Source organism: Notolepis coatsorum (genome assembly GCF_963971535.1).
Source record: "Notolepis coatsorum genome assembly, chromosome: 8".
Classification (NCBI taxonomy): Eukaryota; Metazoa; Chordata; class Actinopteri; order Aulopiformes; family Paralepididae; genus Notolepis; species Notolepis coatsorum.
This window is the reverse complement of record NC_140172.1, coordinates 132144595-132164374: the sequence shown is the minus strand read 5'-3', so window position 1 is coordinate 132164374 and position 19780 is coordinate 132144595. Positions and strand designations below refer to the sequence as shown.

The 19780-nt window shown below is 41.5% G+C and overlaps 1 protein-coding gene across 1 annotated transcript in view; it reads right to left on the bottom strand.

The window, feature by feature from the left end:
* Positions 1-973: 973 nt before the first annotated feature.
* LOC311233578 (choline-phosphate cytidylyltransferase A-like) overlaps positions 974-19780 on the bottom strand; it is a gene marked incomplete at both ends in the record, with an annotated part of 55008 nt that continues 36201 nt past the window's right edge. Inside the window, 5 exons of the mRNA XM_084320545.1 lie at positions 974-1120; positions 2750-2938; positions 3377-3519; positions 8574-8652; positions 12154-12305. Of these exons, the coding sequence (XP_084176671.1) occupies positions 974-1120; positions 2750-2938; positions 3377-3519; positions 8574-8652; positions 12154-12305 (710 nt within the window). The remainder of the gene's footprint in view (positions 1121-2749; positions 2939-3376; positions 3520-8573; positions 8653-12153; positions 12306-19780) is intronic.

Below are 19780 nucleotides of genomic sequence, written 5' to 3'. Positions count from 1 at the left end.
TTCTCTCAGCGCCAATCGCGTTACGCCTAGTTCTATCACTGGTTAAGCTTGGCGACTCTTTCGAAGTTGGTTAAGGTTAGAGTTTGGTTTAGAGCAGGGCGATAGACCGCGTACGCCGATAGACCACCAGCCCTGATTCCAAACTCTAACCTTAACCAACTTCGAAAGAGTCGCCAAGCTTAACCAGTGATAGAACTAGGCGTTAGCTAGCTAGCAGGCTGTTAGAGACAGAACTAGGCGTAACGCGATTGGCGCTGAGAGAAACGTCAGTGGCCAATCATCGCAGAACCCGAACGCGGAACTGAAAGTGCGTTAGGGAAAATCTTTACGCGACCAGGACACATACCCCACCGGCTTCCCACCCGCTAACACTGCCAATTGTGTTAGTAGGAACGACTGACCAAGCCAGAGGTACCGCTGACAGCTGGATTAGATCCCAGAGTCTCTGCGGTGGTAGGCGAGTGCTTAGTCCACTGCGCTACCCAGCCGCGCCTGAGCAGAAACAGTTGCAGTTAAAGTTAAATCTTCATCAGTAAAACACAAAAAGACGCCAGCTTTCCCATTTTATAATCTATAATATAACATGGTCTTTCGTGAGCTAATGCTTAAGTAAGCTACTGTATTTGGCTATTTCACTAATAGACAGATGTGTAAAACTCTTCTCTAATAAGATGTGTAAATAAATGAAAGAGTCATACGTTTGACCTGCTGTACTTTATTGTGTCCCGAGAATCCTAAAACAGATTTCAAAGATGTCGTTAAACACTTTCAAGTCTTAACCCTTTCACTGCCGCACTACCAAGCGGTTAACCCTTTCACTGCGACCATACACAGAAGGTTAACCCTTTCACTGCCACACTACAGAAGGTTAACCCTTTACTATCACACTACCGACGGTAACCTTCTGTAGTGTGGCAGTGAAAGGGTTAATTTGAGCCCGGTTGCCATGTCTCCAGCTCGTCCTCGCGGTCCCTCATGTCTCCACCTCGTCCTCCTTGCTGCCGTGGAAGTGAAGGGGAGACCTGGAGCCTCTGGTGGGGGAGCTGCTGGGAGAGCCGCGTGGCGAGGCGTAGGGGGACAGCGCCTGCAGCACACGCCCACTGCGCTCCTGGATGGCATTCTGGAGAGAGACAGAAAAGAATGACCACATGTTCCTAACCCTAACCCTAACCCTAACACTAACCTAACCCTAACCCTAACCCTAACCCTAACCCTAACACTAACCTAACCCTAACACTAACACTAACCTAACCCTAACCCTAACACTAACCTAACCCTAACACTAACCCTAACACTAACCTAACCCTAACACTAACCCTAACACTAACCTAACACTAACCCTAACACTAACCCTAACCCTAACCCTAAGAGATATTGTGTCTGTTACTAGGCTTGAGTAAATTGTAAAGGAGAATATAAATCATTATATATTTATTTCATTTTCCATCTTTGACGGTGAAGAATTGCCACTGAGCTCATTCAGCACCTTCTTGAGATCACGTGTACAAAAAAAATCTAAGCACATGAATAAAGGGCAGATGATTTACAGGGGTTTTTGCAGATACAGTCCTGAATTTTGCCATCCGAACACATGCCATTTGAAATATGAATATACAATATAGAATATGAGCAGGCCTATAAGTCGCACATCTATGGATCGGGCCAAATCTACTCTTTAAAATGGCAGAGTTCAATCTGGATTTAGTATCACCAGGCATGATTCACAAACCGTGAATGAAATCTTACCTTTTTATAATGTAAATAGCTCCACCATTTCTCATCAGACTGAGACGCATTTATTTCTAGACGTTCACAGAAAGGTAAAGAAACAAACTACGTTCTATTTTTATTTTTTTTTAAGATTTTTTTTTTGCGTTTTATCGCTTTATTACTACTGGGCAGTCCAGTAGGGAGAGACAGATGAGGAATGGGATACAGAGTGGGGGGAAGACATTCGGCAAATAACGACAGGTTCGGGAGTCGAACCCGGGTCGGCCGTGTCGCGGCTGAGCACGCTATGTGGTTCGCCACTGGGGCGCCCACTACGTTCTATTTTATGGCAATAATGTTCAGGTTTGTTCGACCCGTGAGATATAATCACAAATATAACATCAGAATATTTCACTAATAATATTTTCAACAGCTTTGACAGAGGCTGGTATGAGCTGGGTAGTGTAGTTTTATGAAATTCCGAAAGCCCTGAGTCTCCTCTCTTTTAGGACTACAACATTTTCATGACGCGTTACCTCCTCGCGTCTAATTCATCCGGTTACCGCCGGGATGCACGGAGATATTTGTGACCCGGCACGGTCTAGGTCGGATTGTGCCGGCAGAGAAGATTTTTCAGAAAAGCCGAAAACGTTGCTCGATTCAGAAATAGGTCGAAATAGAGATATTGACATTTTTGAGTGCTTTGAAATGTTCTCTATCTGTTTCTTTATTTGCAAAACTTAATACGACTTGTAGTAAATGTGTTAATTATTGTTAACTTTTCCGGCTGTATAATTTCCCTCTCTGCTTAAAGGTCATCTTACCCACCATGCCCTGTCTGATCACTGCCTTAAAGGTTAAAGGTCATCTTACCCACGCCCCATCTGCTCACTGCCTTAAAGGTCATCTTACCCACCACACCCTGTCTGATCACAGAGGTTAAAGGTCATCTTACCCACCATGCCCTGTCTGCTCACTGCCTTAAAGGTCATCTTACCCACGCCCCGTGGGTTAGGGTTAGGGTTAAAGGTCATCTTACCCACGCCCCGTCTGGACCGAACAGCTCCAGGAAGCTGCTGATGAACTCCCGTGACTTCTCCTCCCACTTGTGGATGAGGTCGTGGCTCTTCTCCTCCACCCGGTAGACGAAGTGCTTGGACTTCTCCTCCACGGTCCGGACAGTCTCCTTCATCTTGTCCACGCCGTCCTGCAGACGGTACTTGTTCTCCTGTCAGAGAGAGAGAGAGAGAGAGAGAGAGAGAGAGAGACTACTCTGTTACCTGGAGAGAGAGAGAGAGAGACTACTCTGTTACCTGGAGAGAGAGAGAGAGACTACTCTGTTACCTGGAGAGAGAGAGAGACTACTCTGCTACCTGGAGAGAGAGAGAGAGAGACTACTCTGTTACCTGGAGAGAGAGAGAGAGACTACTCTGTTACCTGGAGAGAGAGAGAGAGACTACTCTGCTACCTACAGTCCTCGAAACCTTTTTCTTTGCTCCTACATAATGTAACTTTTAATCTTAGTAACTGCTGTCTGAGTGCATCCTATATAGATGAGGACATGTTTTACTGTATATTGTTTAAATGAAAGGTTATCTTACATTGAGGAAGCTAACGTGACAACATGTTTTTACTGTAGACGATGTGTTTAAATAGGTTATCTTACCTTGAGAAAGCCCACGTTTAGTTCCCGGGCTGTGTAGCCTCTTTGCAGGTTGCGTCGAACATAGATGTCATAGTTCCTGACGATCCGAGTGATGAGGTCAGAGGTGGAGATGCCTTCAGTTCTCTCAGTGGCCACAAACATACCTGAGAGGAACACATACAGAGGCATTATTATATTAGATTAGATTATTAGATTCGATATGATTATTACATTAGATTAGAGTCGATGTATTGTCACAGCACAAGTACAGTAGAGTGCGAGGTAACAGTAAAGTGCATTAACAATATAACAATGTAACAAGAGATTATGTGGAATATAAACTGTTATATATAATGAAGCTACTGAGTAAGGTATGAATACACTATTCAACATTGACTCTGGAACAGCTTGTAACAGTAACAGCTTGTAACAGTAACAGCTTGGTGGTGTAGTGGTTAACACTGTCGCCTCACAGCAAGAAGGTCCAGGGTTCGATGCCCGCTTGGGGACCAGGTTTCCATGATGCCAGGTACTCAGGTGGGGTATCTCCCAGGCCTTTCTGTGTGGAGTTTGCATGTTCTCCCCGTGCTCGCAAGGGTTTCCCCCCCGATAAGATAAACCCAAGGGAAAAACATGCACAACAGATCGCTAACGCTGTGGCGTCCTTGACGAAGACGGACAGGAGCACTTGGATTGGTCCCCGGGACGCGGCTCACGTTGTCGCCCTATCTGCTCCCGGCTGCCCATGGGGGGAAGGACAACGGGATGGGAAAAGTGCAGAGAGACATTTCATCGGCGACTCAGTGCATGTGTGTGTGTGTGTTCCTGTGGGTCGCCCATCTCGCGTGTGTGTGTTAAAACTGCAGGACAAATAAAGACTTCTAGTCTAACAATTATTACTTATTATTGTAACAGTAATAGCTTCAAATAATATAGACCAATAGCTGTTCAGGATTGACCCATCAGTGCTATAGCTTCCAAGCACAATGCAAACTAAATGCAACGTGTCCCACAACGTCATATGAGCACATTCCTGGACCGAGCGTGTCATCTGTGGTTAATCATTTGTAGTTTTTTCGATCAGATGTTCAGATACTTCCATGGAGTGAGACTGGGTTGGTTAATATTTGTATTTGATTTGATTAAGGATCCCCATTAGCTGGTGCCATAGCAACCAGCTAGTCTTCCTGGGGTCCACAAAAAAAAACATACAAAAACAATTATTATTGCATAACAAAATTATTAAAAGTCAGTACTCAACACACAATGCATAATGAAACTAATAATTAAGATGGCTAAAATGACATACAAGCAAAGAAACAGAAAACAAAAAAACAAAACAAAATACTTTACAGTGTTAAATACAATTTAAGATTATTTTAAAAAGTGAATCTACTGTAAATGCAGCAGAGGTTTTGAGGCAGGTTATTCCAAAGAGTTAATGATCTAAAAATAAAAGATTAAAGCATTGGTTTTTGGACTTGGTAATTCAAGCTGCCCATTACTGGAACCTAGTGTAATGATCATGCACAGTATTACTATAAACAATCTTTAACAATTTTAAGGCATACACTTTAAGACCACTGACAACCTGGTTTGATTCCCAAGCATCAGTATCCTGGAGAAATTTAGAAGTAAATATAGTAGCACCACATAGACTGCAGGACATAGTATACACCAAATTATCAATTAAGCAATGCGAATTGAAATTTGGCCCCATTTTACTCATGCAATCCGGATATGGCATGAAACACAAAAAAATATATTCTAACCCACATAAATGGCATAGTCATACTCCCATATTCAATAACAATGCACTCCTGATTGGAAAACAACCTATAAGATACCCTAAATGGGAAAAGCAGGGCATACACACATTAGGAGATGTTTTCAACAAACAGGGTTTTTGTAGATATGAAGAAATACATAAAAAATGTAATCTCACCAGATCCACGTATTATTTTTACGCACAGTTATTGGTATGTTTGAAGGCTCATGGAGTCCCATTAATGAATGAATGAATGACCTTTATTTATATAGCACCCTTCACAGCACGAATGCACAGGGTGCTTTACATTACAGCTTAATATAAAAACACAATAAAAACAAAATCAGAAATAAATGACAACAGACAAACAGCAGTTAAAAACAGTGAAACCAGATAGAAAAAGTAGAATAAAGGAATAAAAGAATTTGGATAAAATCATGAGTCACTAATTAAAACAACACTATAGAACAGTGAGGACAAGAAAAAGGCGCCTATGTGTGATCAAAAGCCTGCCTGAACAAATGTGTTTTTAGTTGTTTTTTAAAAGAGTTCTCAGAGGGGGCAGTTCGCAGGTCCAGGGGGAGAGCGTTCCAGAGCCTTGGTGCTGTCACCTCGAAGGCTCGATCACCCCTTGTTTTTAGCCTGGTCCTGGGGATCACTAGGAGGTGCTGATCGGCAGATCTGAGTGAGCGGGTGTTGGTGTAGGGATGGATGAGTTCCGTGATGTAGATAGGGGCCTGACCGTGAAGTGCTCTGAAAGTGAAAGTGAGGACTTTGAAGTGAATTCTATAGTGTACCGGGAGCCAGTGCAGGGATACCAAAATGGGAGTGATGTGACATGATTTTTTTGACCTTGTGAGTAGCCTGGCTGCAGCATTTTGGACCATTTGTAGTTTATCTGTGGATGATTTGGTGAGACAGGTGAAAAGTGAGTTGCAGTAGTCAAGCCTAGAGGAAATAAAAGCATGCACGGATAGTTCTAGTTCAGAGTGAGATATGATGGTGCGCAGTTTTGCAATGTTTCTGAGGTGAAAGAAGCAGGTGCGTGTGAGTGATTAAGGATACCAATTGAACACCACAGATACCACAAATTCTTCTATGAAAGAGAGACATCGAGAGGTTTTGTATCAGATTTTTATCATCAATTACTAACGTCCTCGTATGAAATCCTCCCCCTAGACTCAGTCTGGAGGAGGGATATACCAGACCTGGAAATAAATTTTGATTGGCAAGATGCCTGGGCAAACGTTCGACTTGCGCCACATAACCCGGACCATCAACAAATAAATCTTAACTATATTCATAGGACATACCTGACTCCTATAAGATTGAACAGAATGGGCCTTAAACAAGACTCCAGATGCACCTTGTGTACAAATGGGGATGAGGGTACATTTATGCACATGTACTGGGATTGCCCACCAGTTAAGATATTCTGGAAAGAAGTGTCCCAGCAATTATCAAATCTTTTAATTCTAGATATACCTGTACACCCCTCTGTATTGCTGTTGAATGATGTTTTTGAGTTTGCAGTCCCTATACAACTAAAGAGATTAGTTTTATCAGGTATCACAGCGGCTAAAAAGCTGATAGCATCACGATGGTTTCAACCGGAAAAAATGTGTAGGAAGGTTTGGATTCTTACATATCTCGATGTGATTTATCTAGAAATATCTACAGCAAGGATTTTAGGTGTCAGTGAATCCAAAATTGCAATGTGGTTAGAAGTGGTGGAGAGAATAAAAGCTAGCATATGAATTGTAGTGCCTGGAAAGGAGCGAATGATAATGGATGGATTATCCAAGTGGGGGTCCGGGGGGGGGGGGAGCGAGCGAGAGCATATGTATGTAGGGTATTAGATAGCAAGTATTAGGTATATTTCTCGTATAATACATTTATTCAAATGGTGATTTAATTGGAGGTGTACTGTTAATTAATGCTTGTATATCTAATTTTATGTTGTTATGTTTATGTTTATGTGTATGTTTAAAAAATTATAAAAAAAAGAAAATATAAAAAGAAAAAAAAAAGAAAATCTTTAACAATATGATAAAGGATTGGGTTGGTTAATATGATAAAGGAATGGATTGGTTAATATGCTATGTCCGTCCATCACAAACACGCGGACTGTCTAACGCCTGTCCCCGTCTTCCTGTGAGTGGCTGTCTCGTGGTGATGACCGGAGTGGTGGACGTCCCGTGGTGATGGCCGGGAGGATGCGATCCTCCCTACACCGCCCCCATACTGTACCTCAAATGGATCCGTCATCAGCTCTATTTTCAATCTTTCAAAATGTTCTTATGTACCCCAGTTGCTATTACTTATTTGTGTTTCATTACACGTATATGTACATGCTTACCAACTGTTTCGCCTGTTTTATAGCAACACTACTATCACTGACATCTAAGAAGGGATCTGATCTAGTTTTATTTTATTTTATTTTATTTTATTATTATTTATTATTATTATTATTATTATTATTATTATTATTATTATTATTATTATTATTATTATTATTATTATTATTATTATTATTATTATTATTATTATTATTATTATTATTATTATTATTATTATTATTATTATTATTATTATTATTATTATTATTATTATTATTATTATTATTATTATTATTATTATTATTATTATTATTATTATTATTATTATTATTATTATTATTATTATTATTATTATTATTATTATTATTATTATTATTATTATTATTATTATTATTATTATTATTATTATTATTATTATTATTATTATTATTATTATTATTATTATTATTATTATTATTATTATTATTATTATTATATCAAACAGTCAGCCGGACCTTGTTGTGTGATCCTGGTACCTCTGAGTGAATTCAAATTGAAATGACGATCGAATCCCGATAGGTGGCAGCATCGCCTACCTTTTGAACTGGGCTAGTTTACTGTGGGGGGGGGGGTTGCTCACTCACTCACTGCTGGCCAGAGTAGTAGCCACTAGCCTGCGAACTGCCTATGCAATGGCCAGCAAACTATTGTAGATTATTATGAAGAGGACAAAGCAATCACACTTATGGATTTTCACCAGACTACATTGGACTCAGCACTTCTGGTAAATCATAAAAATACTATAGTCAAACTGGCAGAGCATGTAACATTATCTGTCGCCGACAACAGAGTTGAGAGCACCCCAGACTAGAGCCAACTATAACGTTGCCTGTCAAATGAGCCATACTATTGTCTCCATAGCTATAATATAGAATATACGATGGGTCTGCAAACATCGTGAAAATGGTCAAAAACGCTGGCGCCAGGGAGTACAGATGGAAAAACAGTGTGGCAGTCAATGAGTTAACGTGTGTTGTCGCCGGGCCTTACAAATGCATTTTATTTTATTTTATTTTATTTGAATATGATCACATGATAAATGACATAAATAACATGATCAGAGATGACTCACCGGCCTCCTTGATGTGTTTGTAGACGTCATGTGACCCGGCAGACGTGTACGGGATGTCATCATGGGCCACAAAATCAATCTGTGAAGGTTACATAACTACATTTACAATCACTTTAGATATCAGTATTAACCTATATCAGATAAAAAAAACAAAATATAACCTCCATGTGGAGGGAAGGTTTCAAATATATCAGTGTCCATGTGGACGGAAGGTTTCAAATATATCACTGTCCATGTGGACGGAAGGTTTCAAAGATATCACTGTCCATGTGGACGGAAGGTTTCAAATATATCACTGTCCATTGTGGACGGAAGGTTTCAAAGATATCACTGTCCATGTGGACGGAAGGCTTCAAAGATATCACTGTCCATGTGGACGGAAGGTTTCAAATATATCAGTGTCCATGTGGACGGAAGGTTTCAAATATATCAGTGTCCATGTGGACGGAAGGTTTCAAAGATATCACTGTCCATGTGGACGGAAGGTTTCAAATATATCAGTGTCCATGTGGACGGAAGGTTTCAAAGATATCACTGTCCATGTGGACGGAAGGTTTCAAAGATATCACTGTCCATGTGGACGGAAGACTTAAAAGATATCAGTGTATGTGTGGACAGAAGGTTTCAAAGATATCTGTGTGTCCATGAGGGTGGGGCCACACTGTGTCCATGAGGGTGGGGCCGCGTGTAGCATAATGCCAGCGGAAGAGTGCAAGAGCGCTTCCGCATTCTTCGCCGCGCATGCGCATGAGGTCCTCGCTTAGTTCAGACGCCCCATTCAACACGGTGAATCCCAAACTCGAAACTCCGTTAAGCTCCAGAGAGAGAGGCTGAAAACCGCCAGTTCTTGCCCGATGGATGGGAGCCGAATCGCGGATCCGAGTTTTCTGATGAATAGCCCCAAAACATGGAGGTCGCGAACGGCGCCGGCTTCGCTGACCAGAGCTCTCTCAGATTCAAAATTTTAATCGCAGCCTGGAACATACATGTTTCGGAACCAATGTGTAACTAGACAGTTACAATATAACATTTATATTAATTAAACAGGATACACAACAAGGTGCACTACATATAACCTCATCGCATGCACCTTGTTGTGTATCCTGTTTATTTTTCGTCATTATTATATTCAGAGTTAATTATATTGTTTACACTGTCTTTCTTCTATTATAACCCTGCCCATTCCCAAATCATATTCAGAAAGTATCACAGAGACTTCTATTGACCGCGGAATTAGTTATTATTAGTAAGACACAACATTTCCGTAGTAATTGACCACCAGACTCTTTCTTTTAAGGCATTAACTGGGTTAATTAATATAAATGTTATATTGTAACTGTCTAGTTACACATTGGTTCCGAAACATGTATGTTCCAGGCTGCGATTAAAATTTTGAATCTGAGAGAGCTCTGGTCAGCGAAGCCGGCGCCGTTCGCGACCTCCATGTTTTGGGGCTATTCATCAGAAAACTCGGATCCGCGATTCGGCTCCCATCCGTCGGGCAAGAACTGGCGGTTTTCAGCCTCTCTCTCTGGAGCTTAACGGAGTTTCGAGTTTGGGATTCACCGTGTTGAATGGGGCGTCTGAACTAAGCGAGGACCTCATGCGCATGCGTGGCGAAGAATGTGGAAGCGCTCTTGCACTCTTCCGCTGGCATTATGCTACACGCGGTGGGGCCACACTGTGTCCATGTGGGCGGGGCCTCACTGTGTCCATGTGGGCGGGGCCTCACTGTGTCCATGTGGGCGGGCCTCACTGACCTGGGCCCTCATTCATCAACGTGTGCGTAGAACATGTTCTATTTCCACACGTAAGCACAGAATTTAGAATGAGTGTACGCACAGGGAAGTCGGGATTCATCACACGTGCGTACGCAGGTTCTACGCACACCTGTCATGATGAATATGACTTTGATCCTACGTTTGAGCTCGTGCACTGTTTTAAGTATTTGCATACCAGAAACGCCCCGATTAACCATATACGGTAATGGAATACACCCATGAAATGTGGAAAAATGGACTAAGCCGAGGGAAGCGTGTCATGAGACAGGCTGACAGACGTGTACACTTACGGTGATGTCGGATATGATATCTATTAACCATTGCTGCCTGGGCAGCGCAAACACTAATAAATACCGCGCTGGAATATGACTGCCTTTTCCCGTGTTGTTTGATTAATACCCAGGGATTAAAGTTCTCCTCAATTTTATTCCAAATCGCAATGGATCTCCCGTCAATTCTCTACCTGCTGCATATGATTTCTAGAGGCATACTACAATCTATTTTGATGTCAGTATTGGGTAGCCTATATAAACAATAATACGAGAGCATATACAAGAACAATGAATCTTACTGCCATGTATGATGTAGCAGATACGCCATGTGTAGCCTGCCTATATGTGATCAATACAAACATGAACTTGAATTCCATCATGTCTGTGTGCGGGTCACTGCGGGAACTCACAAGGCTGTTGTCACAATGTAAATAAGAACGTGCACTGAAAAGTTACAGTATGTAGTTGGTTGATTATTTGTATGACAGTCAGTAAACCCTTGCAAAAAGTATCTGTTTTATTTAATGAATTGAAAACATTCAGCATCGCCTTCCTCCCGGCATCCAGCAATAACATGTATCAGGCAAATGCGCATCGCAACATTGACTGAGTGGAATCCCTTTCTATTCACATAACTGCATTTGTGATGGAGCTTTGACAGCTACAGTAACAGTCTATTGCTCGATCCATCTCCAATATCACGATGGACCGTGCCGGTGGCAAAGACCCGAGGGTGGAGAGGATCTTGAATGAATTCCATCATCATATATATATGTTGTGTGTCTGTCCACTATGTTTGTTACTTTGTTATTCCCCCCCCCCCCTATCTATGTAAAGCGACCTTGGGTCTCTTGAAAGGCGCTATATAAAATGAAGCTATTATTATTATTGTTATTATTATTATCATCACATCTGTGCGGGAGCTCACAAATAGACTGTTAGTCTCAGTGAAGTTTCAACGGAGGTCATCTATTCTAACCAACAAATTGAAGTAGAAAGCATTTCGTGACCAATCTTATTTGGAAACATGACACACAAAAGAATCTGCTTTTTATTTGAAACAATATCTAATCGCGTTTGGAGGTTGGTGTTTTGCGTCTGCCCCCCCGTGCCAAACAAGCAGGCCAACCTCTTGTTCGCGTGTGAGCCCGTTATAATTACACTACTGTCGCTATTTTACAATGAACTATAATGAATTACGGGTCATACAGAAGTTGAACACTAATGCACGGAAGCTTATTTCCGCCTTGAAACTAATGCAGAACTGAGGAGTGCTTATGCGTAGTAACGATATTCTACCACTGGGCGTCAGCTAAGTGTGGTCTGACCTGTGCATAGACGTAAGCACGGAGTCAAGTTCAAGTTGAAATTGATGAATCCCACTCTTTGCTTAGAAATGATCGTACGCACAGGGTAAGCACAAATCTGTGCGTAGAACACGTTGATGAATGAGGGCCCTGGTGTTTCTTGAGGAAGTCCTTGTCTCACTGACCTGGTGTTTCTTGAGGGAGTCCTTGTCTCACTGACCTGGTGTTTCGTGAGGAAGTCCTTGTCCAGGGTCCAGGGCGCGTCCCTCACCACCTCATCCACGTAGCGACAGTGTATCAGAGCATCGTAGCGTTCATCCTCCGACATCACCGTGAATCCTTTATACTTATGAGTCAACTCATCACTGCAGACTGATGCAAAGCAAACACAGAAGGTCTTAACCTGTTAATCTGTAGACTGTTTTCGCCTAAAGGTACATGCCTAAGTAAATGGAAGATTGCTCCACTTCTGCAAGGCCAATTTGCATGTTCTTGGTATCTAGGAACATCTAGGGACCTGGGGATATGTATTTCCAGTGTCAGAAATATTGTGTCTGTTACTAGTAATTAGTCAACTCAATTGTAATGAATAAATTAATTATGATTAATTATGATTTATGATTTTGATGATGATCAAAAATGTATACGGGTAGGAGAAAATGCTTACTGAGCTCAATGTGTGTGCGCATGCGTGTGGACTAGAGCACGTGAGAGTATAAAGAGTCCATTTTTTTCGAACTCTTTCTCACATCACAACAAGAAGAAGACGAACTCTTTCACAGTGTGGTGTGCACGCACTGCGCAGGCTGAACAAGATGTCTTTCAGTAAAAATGTAAGTACCTATTTCGCTATTTTGGACATTAGGTTTGCTTATCAAGGCCACCACAGACCACCTGTGCAATTGAATTTAATTAGCTAACTGGCTCTCTCTTTCTCTCTCTGCTCTCTCTGCTATCTTTACTAAATATAAACTTGCAAGTACATGGTGTAGTAGTAAGCCATCTCCAAGTGGGCAAGTGATGTGGTGATTAGAGGCACAACCTTTTATTCATATTTTGAAAGTTATTATATTCTCTTTTTTCCAGGACCACATAACGATACGAAGAGGCCAGTCACTTCCACCAGTAGTGGAATACAGATCCTGTTGCAGCAACTATCACTGCCCGTTTTGTGCGCCTTCCCTTTTCAAGCCTACCAGACTCGGCAAAGTGCAGAGCCATTTGCAAATCCATTTTTCAACAGTAGTTATCCATCAAGGTAAAGTTAGACATTTCTCCCATTGCCTCTGGCAATGAGCATAACTGAGCCGACGCATACGGTGGTCATGTATAATAATAATGGTCAATGCGCTATCAGATCACTGCTACTTAATCCTGAAAGCAACATTTGGTACACTATCTGCCCGGGCCCCAAGATGGCGTTTTAATTCGATGCTGCTTAACAACAAGGAATTCATTACACAAATTAAAGAAGCTCTCACAGTATTCCTACAAGATAATGCTAACTCGGTGCAAGATCCCAGAATATTATGGATGTCGGTAAAGAATATGATCAAGGATTTCTCGGATAGATTTACCTCCATATTGCGCAAAAATCAAAACACAAAACTGTCTGAAATGGAAACGCTTTACTCAACGCTTTTTAATTCTTTAAAATACAACAACTCTACTAGACTAGATAACCAAGTTAACATTCTAAAGACAGAGATCAAAGCAATGTACAGACAAAAATCGGAATTGCAAATACGCAGCACTAGACAACAGCAGTACTTCCAAGGTTCTAAACCTAGTCACCTATTAGCCATGCGACTAAGAATTAATGCAAAATTTGCAGATATAACTGCCATTAGGAAACAACAAGCTCTAGTAACAGAACCCAAAATAATAAACGATACATTCAAAGAATTCTACTCCGATTTATATAACTCAGAAACAACCTTTGATCAAGACAAATTAGACACATATCTTAATCAAATTACTCTCCCTAAACTTACGGAGGAAGACGCTAAACAGTTAGAAGTACCGATCACATTAGAAGAACTCAAGAAGGCCATATCCGGAATGAAAAACGGCAAAGCTCCGGGAATTGACGGTATCCCATCAGAAATGTACATTTCTTGCTGGGACATATTTGGACCCTTATTACTAAATATGATCTTATACTCAGTCAAAGAGGGAAGCTTCATTGAACACCAAAATACCGCACTCATTTCAGTTCTTCACAAAAAAGACAAAGACCCCACTGAGTGCGGTAGTTACCGTCCTTTAAGCCTCCTCGGAACCGATGTCAAACTGTACTCTAAGATATTAGCCATCAGATTGCAAAAGCATATGACGTCTTTAGTTCATCCGGACCAAACAGGCTTCATAAAAGGTCGCCTGATCAATGATAACATAAGGCGAATACTGCACGTACTAGATACAGACAAAGAGGACATCACACCTAAGGCGATACTATCCCTGGATGCTATGAAAGCATTTGACAGGTTGGAATGGTCGTTTCTATGGGCAGTATTGGAAAGGATGGGGTTAGGAAAAGGTTTCATTGATATGATTAAAGTACTATACAAGGACCCATCGGCCAGGATTACAACAGGCACATTCATCTCCGATATCTTTCCGGTATCACGCTCAGCCAGACAAGGTTGCCCTCTTAGTCCCGGACTATTCGATCTATCATTAGAACCTTTAGCACAATTTATAAGACAATCCCAACACATAGAACCAATAGTAATCAAGGGCACACATCATAAAATTAGTTTATATGCGGACGACGTAATATTGTTCATGCAAAACCCCAACAACACATTGCCGCTTATACTCAAGTTGATAGAGAACTTTGGTGATTTATCGCGATTTAAAATAAATTGGCCTAAGTCAGCTTTTCTTCCTCTTAACACCAGTGCAAAAAAAGAGACAACCCTCCCAGGTGCGATACCCATGGTCAAACATTTCAGATGCTTGGGTGTGGAAATATTTCCCACCATAAGACAAACGGTGAAGCACAATTACACAAAAATACAGAACAAAATCAAAGACGACCTGGACAGGTGGGCAAAACTTAAAAACTCAGTACAGGCAAGGGTATCAATAGTTAAGATGGATGTATTACCAAGAATCAATTTCTTCAGCTCAATGCTTCCGTTACCTCCTCCAGAGGGCTACTGGAAAAGATTACAAACCTCCACATACAAATTTATTTGGAATAACAAACCACCTCGCATAAAAAGATCCACCGCACAGAGAAATAAAGCAGACGGTGGCATGGCAGTCCCAGATTTTTTACAATATTTTAATGCCTTCACATTAAGACCATTGAAGAAGATATGGTTTGACCCCGAGGCTTTGGTATCTTGGAGAAAATTAGAAGAAAACATAGTAGCCCCACAGAGATTGAAAGACATAGCATACACTAAACTTTCAATCAAGCATTGTGAGCGAGAATTTGGCCCAATAATTACCCATGCAATCAGGACATGGCGGGAAACACAAAGGAAATTTCCTAACCCTCAAGTATGGCATAATCACACTCCCATATTCAATAACAATGCTCTCTTAATGGGAAAACGACCTATAAGATTCCCTATATGGGAAGAGAGAGGCATACACTCATTAGGGGATATTTTTAATAACAAGGGCCTCTGTAGTTATGTCGAAATATGCATAAAGTTTAACCTCACCGAGTCCACATGGCTTTTTTACATACAGTTACGACTTTGTATGAGATCTCACGGTGTTCCATTACACATACCAATTGAACACCACAGATACCACAAATTTTTCTATGAAAGAGATACATTGGGAGGTTTTGTATCAGGTTTTTATTATCAATTACTAACGTCCTCGTATGAAACCCTTCAACTAGACAATGTCTGGAGGAGGGATATACCAGACCTGGAAAATGACTTTGATTGGCAAGGAGCCTGGGCAAATGTCCGACTTACATCAAGGAACCCGGATCATCAACAAATCAATCTGAACTATATTCACAGGACATACTTGACTCCTATAAGGCTGTGCAAAATGGGGCTTATACAAGACTCCAAATGCTCCCAATGTACAAATGGGGACGAAGGAACATTTATGCACATGTATTGGGACTGCCCACCAGTTAAGGCATTCTGGAAAGATGTGTCCCAACAATTATCAATACTCGTATTTTGGAATATACCTGTACACCCCGCGGTATTGCTATTGAATGATGTTTTTGAGTTTGCAGTGAATCCACAACTAAAAAGATTGGTTTTATCGGGTATCACAGTAGCTAAAAAACTGATCGCATCACGTTGGTTTCAACCGGAAAAAATGTGCCGGAAAGTGTGGTTTCTTACATATCTCGATGTGATATATCAAGAAATATCTACAGCAAGAATTCTGGGGCTCAATGAATCCAAAATGTCAATGTGGTTAGAAGTGGTGGAGAGAATAAAAGCTAGCCTATAATGGTAGTGTCTGGTTAGGAGTGAGGGATAATGGAGGTACTATCCAAGAGGGGGTCCGGGAGGGGGGGGGTTTGAGCTGGAGCATATGTGTGTAGGGTTTTAGAAAATAGGTATTAGGGGTATATTATATACTAACATTTATATAATTGTAACTTCGCTGGATATACACTGTATACGGTTAAAATGTTATTATTGACTATTTTTGTTTTATCCTGTTTCTGTACTTGCATATATTTTAACCACCTTTACTGAAAGTTTCATTATACATTGTGTGTTGAGTACTGACTTTTAATAAGTTTTGTTTTGCAATAATAAAAAAAAAAAAAAAAAAAAAAAAATAATAATGGTCAGTGGTCACATTATGCTTTTATTACTTTTCATGTTTGTGTTACAGAATACACTATACACAAATGTGGATTGGACTGCAGACAAGGCTATCACTACCACTGCCCCTACTGCCAGGCAACAATTGTAAGAAAAAAAAATGCTTCGCACCATATATTATCATGCAAGCCCCTGCTCAGATGTGGATTGGACTGCAGACCAGGGCCCCGTTCCCCGTACCTGGATAACTGAGTTAGCCGGATAACTTTCGGTGAAGTCTGACTTAAGCCGGACTTTCCGGTTCCCCGAATCTGGATTGTCCAAATCACCATGACAACAGATCCAAAAGTTTGAGCCTGGTCGAAAGCAGGGTTTAAGTTCAAGTTAGCCGGATGAACCATCGCCACGCCCCCGCAAAGAAGTGACAGCCCGTTTCCTGAAATTATTCCCACAGTCTACGATCTGCATTATACCATTCTGAATTACGTTTTTGTGCTCCATTCTTCCAGAGGGGGCTTTTGAAATGTAAAATAGACCCAAAATGCTGATACTAAATTCACTTTGTCCTAAATAATGCACGTTATATATACCATGGCGCTCGCTCGGTGCGATGTACACATTATGTGGTTATTTTAATTGTAACTGGGATTAAGATGTCTGATGAGATGCGCTGTTTGACGGATTTGAGAAATTGAATGAGCCGTTGACGTCACATTAATGAATGAGGATAAAGAGATAAAACTTCATTCAAAATAAAGAATATTCTAAACACGGGTCTCTCGTTCATTAATGTATAAACAATGAATTTATCCCATCTGGCACAGTGGCGCAGCGGTAGTGCTCAATCCTGGCAACCCAGCAACCGGTGTTCGAAACCCCGTGTTTCCAATATAATTTTTTGGAATATAATATTAATGATTATACGCCAAAGTAGCCTAGTTTTAAGTTAAAATATTATAAATCTACATGCATTGAGGATGTCATTCTTTATACAGCTCTCAACGTGCACCAAATTGAATTATTCCTACATCGCAAAAAGAAGGAAAAGACTAGGTTTCGAACCCCGGTCGTCTGCATGAAAGTCAAAAGAAGAACCTGTTACACCACAGTGGAGATAAGTAAAAGATCGACCATACATCAATCAATGGGAAGAGAGCCGTATCGTTATTCTGTATAACAGTTTAACTAATTATTTTCGCTAGCAAGATCTCATTTGATTATTCAATCCAGCAGGCAAGTTTAAAGAAATATAATAATAATAATAATAATAATAATAATTTAATAATAATAATTTAGGACCTGCTCCGAGGTCACCATTTGGCACACATGCGAACCATGCATACAATGCGTATCTGCGATTAACCCATCCCGTCGTCCTTCCCCCCCAAGGGCAGCCGGGAGCAGACAGGCGCCACGTGAGCCGCGCCAGGGGACCAATCCAAGTGCTCCTGTCCGTCTTCGTCAAGGACGCCACAGCGTTAGCGATCTTGTTGTTGTGCATGTTTTTCCATTGGGTTTATCTTATCGGGGGGGGAAACCCTTGCGAGCACGGGGAGAACATGCAAACTCCACACAGAAAGGCCTGGGAGATACCCCACCTGGGTAACTGGCATCATGGAAACCTGGTCCCCAAGCGGGATTCGAACCCTGGACCTTCTTGCTGTGAGGCGACAGTGTTAACCACTACACCACCTGTAGTCTGGTGTAATCTGATTGATTGAGGTAATGAGGGACTTAAAATTAGCCTATAGATAACGCATTTAACTTGTCGGCGAGGCGATTGAGCCGTACTGCAATATGTTAATAAAGTTCTAAATCAATTAATCAATCAATGCCGCTAGAGAATCAGGATCTCTGCTATCGATACGTGCTGGCTTTTCAACTGGAGCGGCCGCGCGCACTTATCCTGGGTCTCAAGTCTGGCTTGAGTTAACGAGACTGAATCCACCTTCGAGGAACAGGAAAATCCCGGCTTCAAACATCGGGTTAACTGAATCTGGATAATGACATCTTGATCGACTTAGTTGAACCAGGTACGGGGAACAGGGCCCAGACAGCCCAGACTATCATTACCACTGCCTCTACTGCCAGGCAACATTTGTAACCAAAATACAGGCTTTGGTCCATATATCATCATGTAAGAGCCAGCCCTCCCCTCAACCGACTCTGCCATCTCCTCAACCGACTCTGCCATCTCCTCAACCGACTCTGCCATCTCCTCAACCGACTCTGCCATCTCCTCAACCACCTCTGGCTGCAGAAACATCCCCAAGTCGGGCCAGAAGGCGGCCAGTCATTCAAAAGAAGTGTCCGATGTGTAAGATTACCATGAACACCAGAAATATGAAGAAACACATCGAAAGGAAACACACGGATCAAACGCATGACATAACAGCAAGGCATCACCTTACCAGTGAGTGCATAGATTCAAAGAATAGAATGTTCATAGTATTCAAGTCATTCCAGGGGGCGAGTACTCCACTGCATGTCGTGCAAAAATTTGGGGTGGAAAACATTGATGTTGGTTGTGAGTCACAGGAGTGCCAACAAAATATGAAGTTGGCATGGCTGAGTGGATTCAACTCCTTCAAGTGTATACATCTGAGGTCACTTGACTATTGCACATCCAACGCTCCCATTGAAGTGCTAGCCGAAGAAACGCTCTCTAGGATGGTGCAAGAAAAATGGTTTGGTGAAGATAAGAAGAGAGACTGCCTTAATCATCAAAGCCGTAGCCCAATATGTACCACTTTCTGTTTTTTCTAAAATTGCAATCCCTCCGTCAAAGAGGTACATTTCCGTATATGAGCCCAAAGCTTCATGGTACAGCCGCCTTGGAAGAGTCATGGTTGTGTACGATGCCAAGATCAATACGTGGCACTGTCCATGCGCCAAACCCAAAAAGTCATGTATCCACAAGTACATAGCAAAATGGTACTTATTTCAAACGGACAGTCAATTGTTCAGGACAGCCAGAAGCACAGAGTTGGATCCAAGCACTGTACCACATGCATCACAGAATGAAGGTGATTGTGACATGTACTATCCACCGAAAGACAAACTGCAGAGCATGGTTGAGTA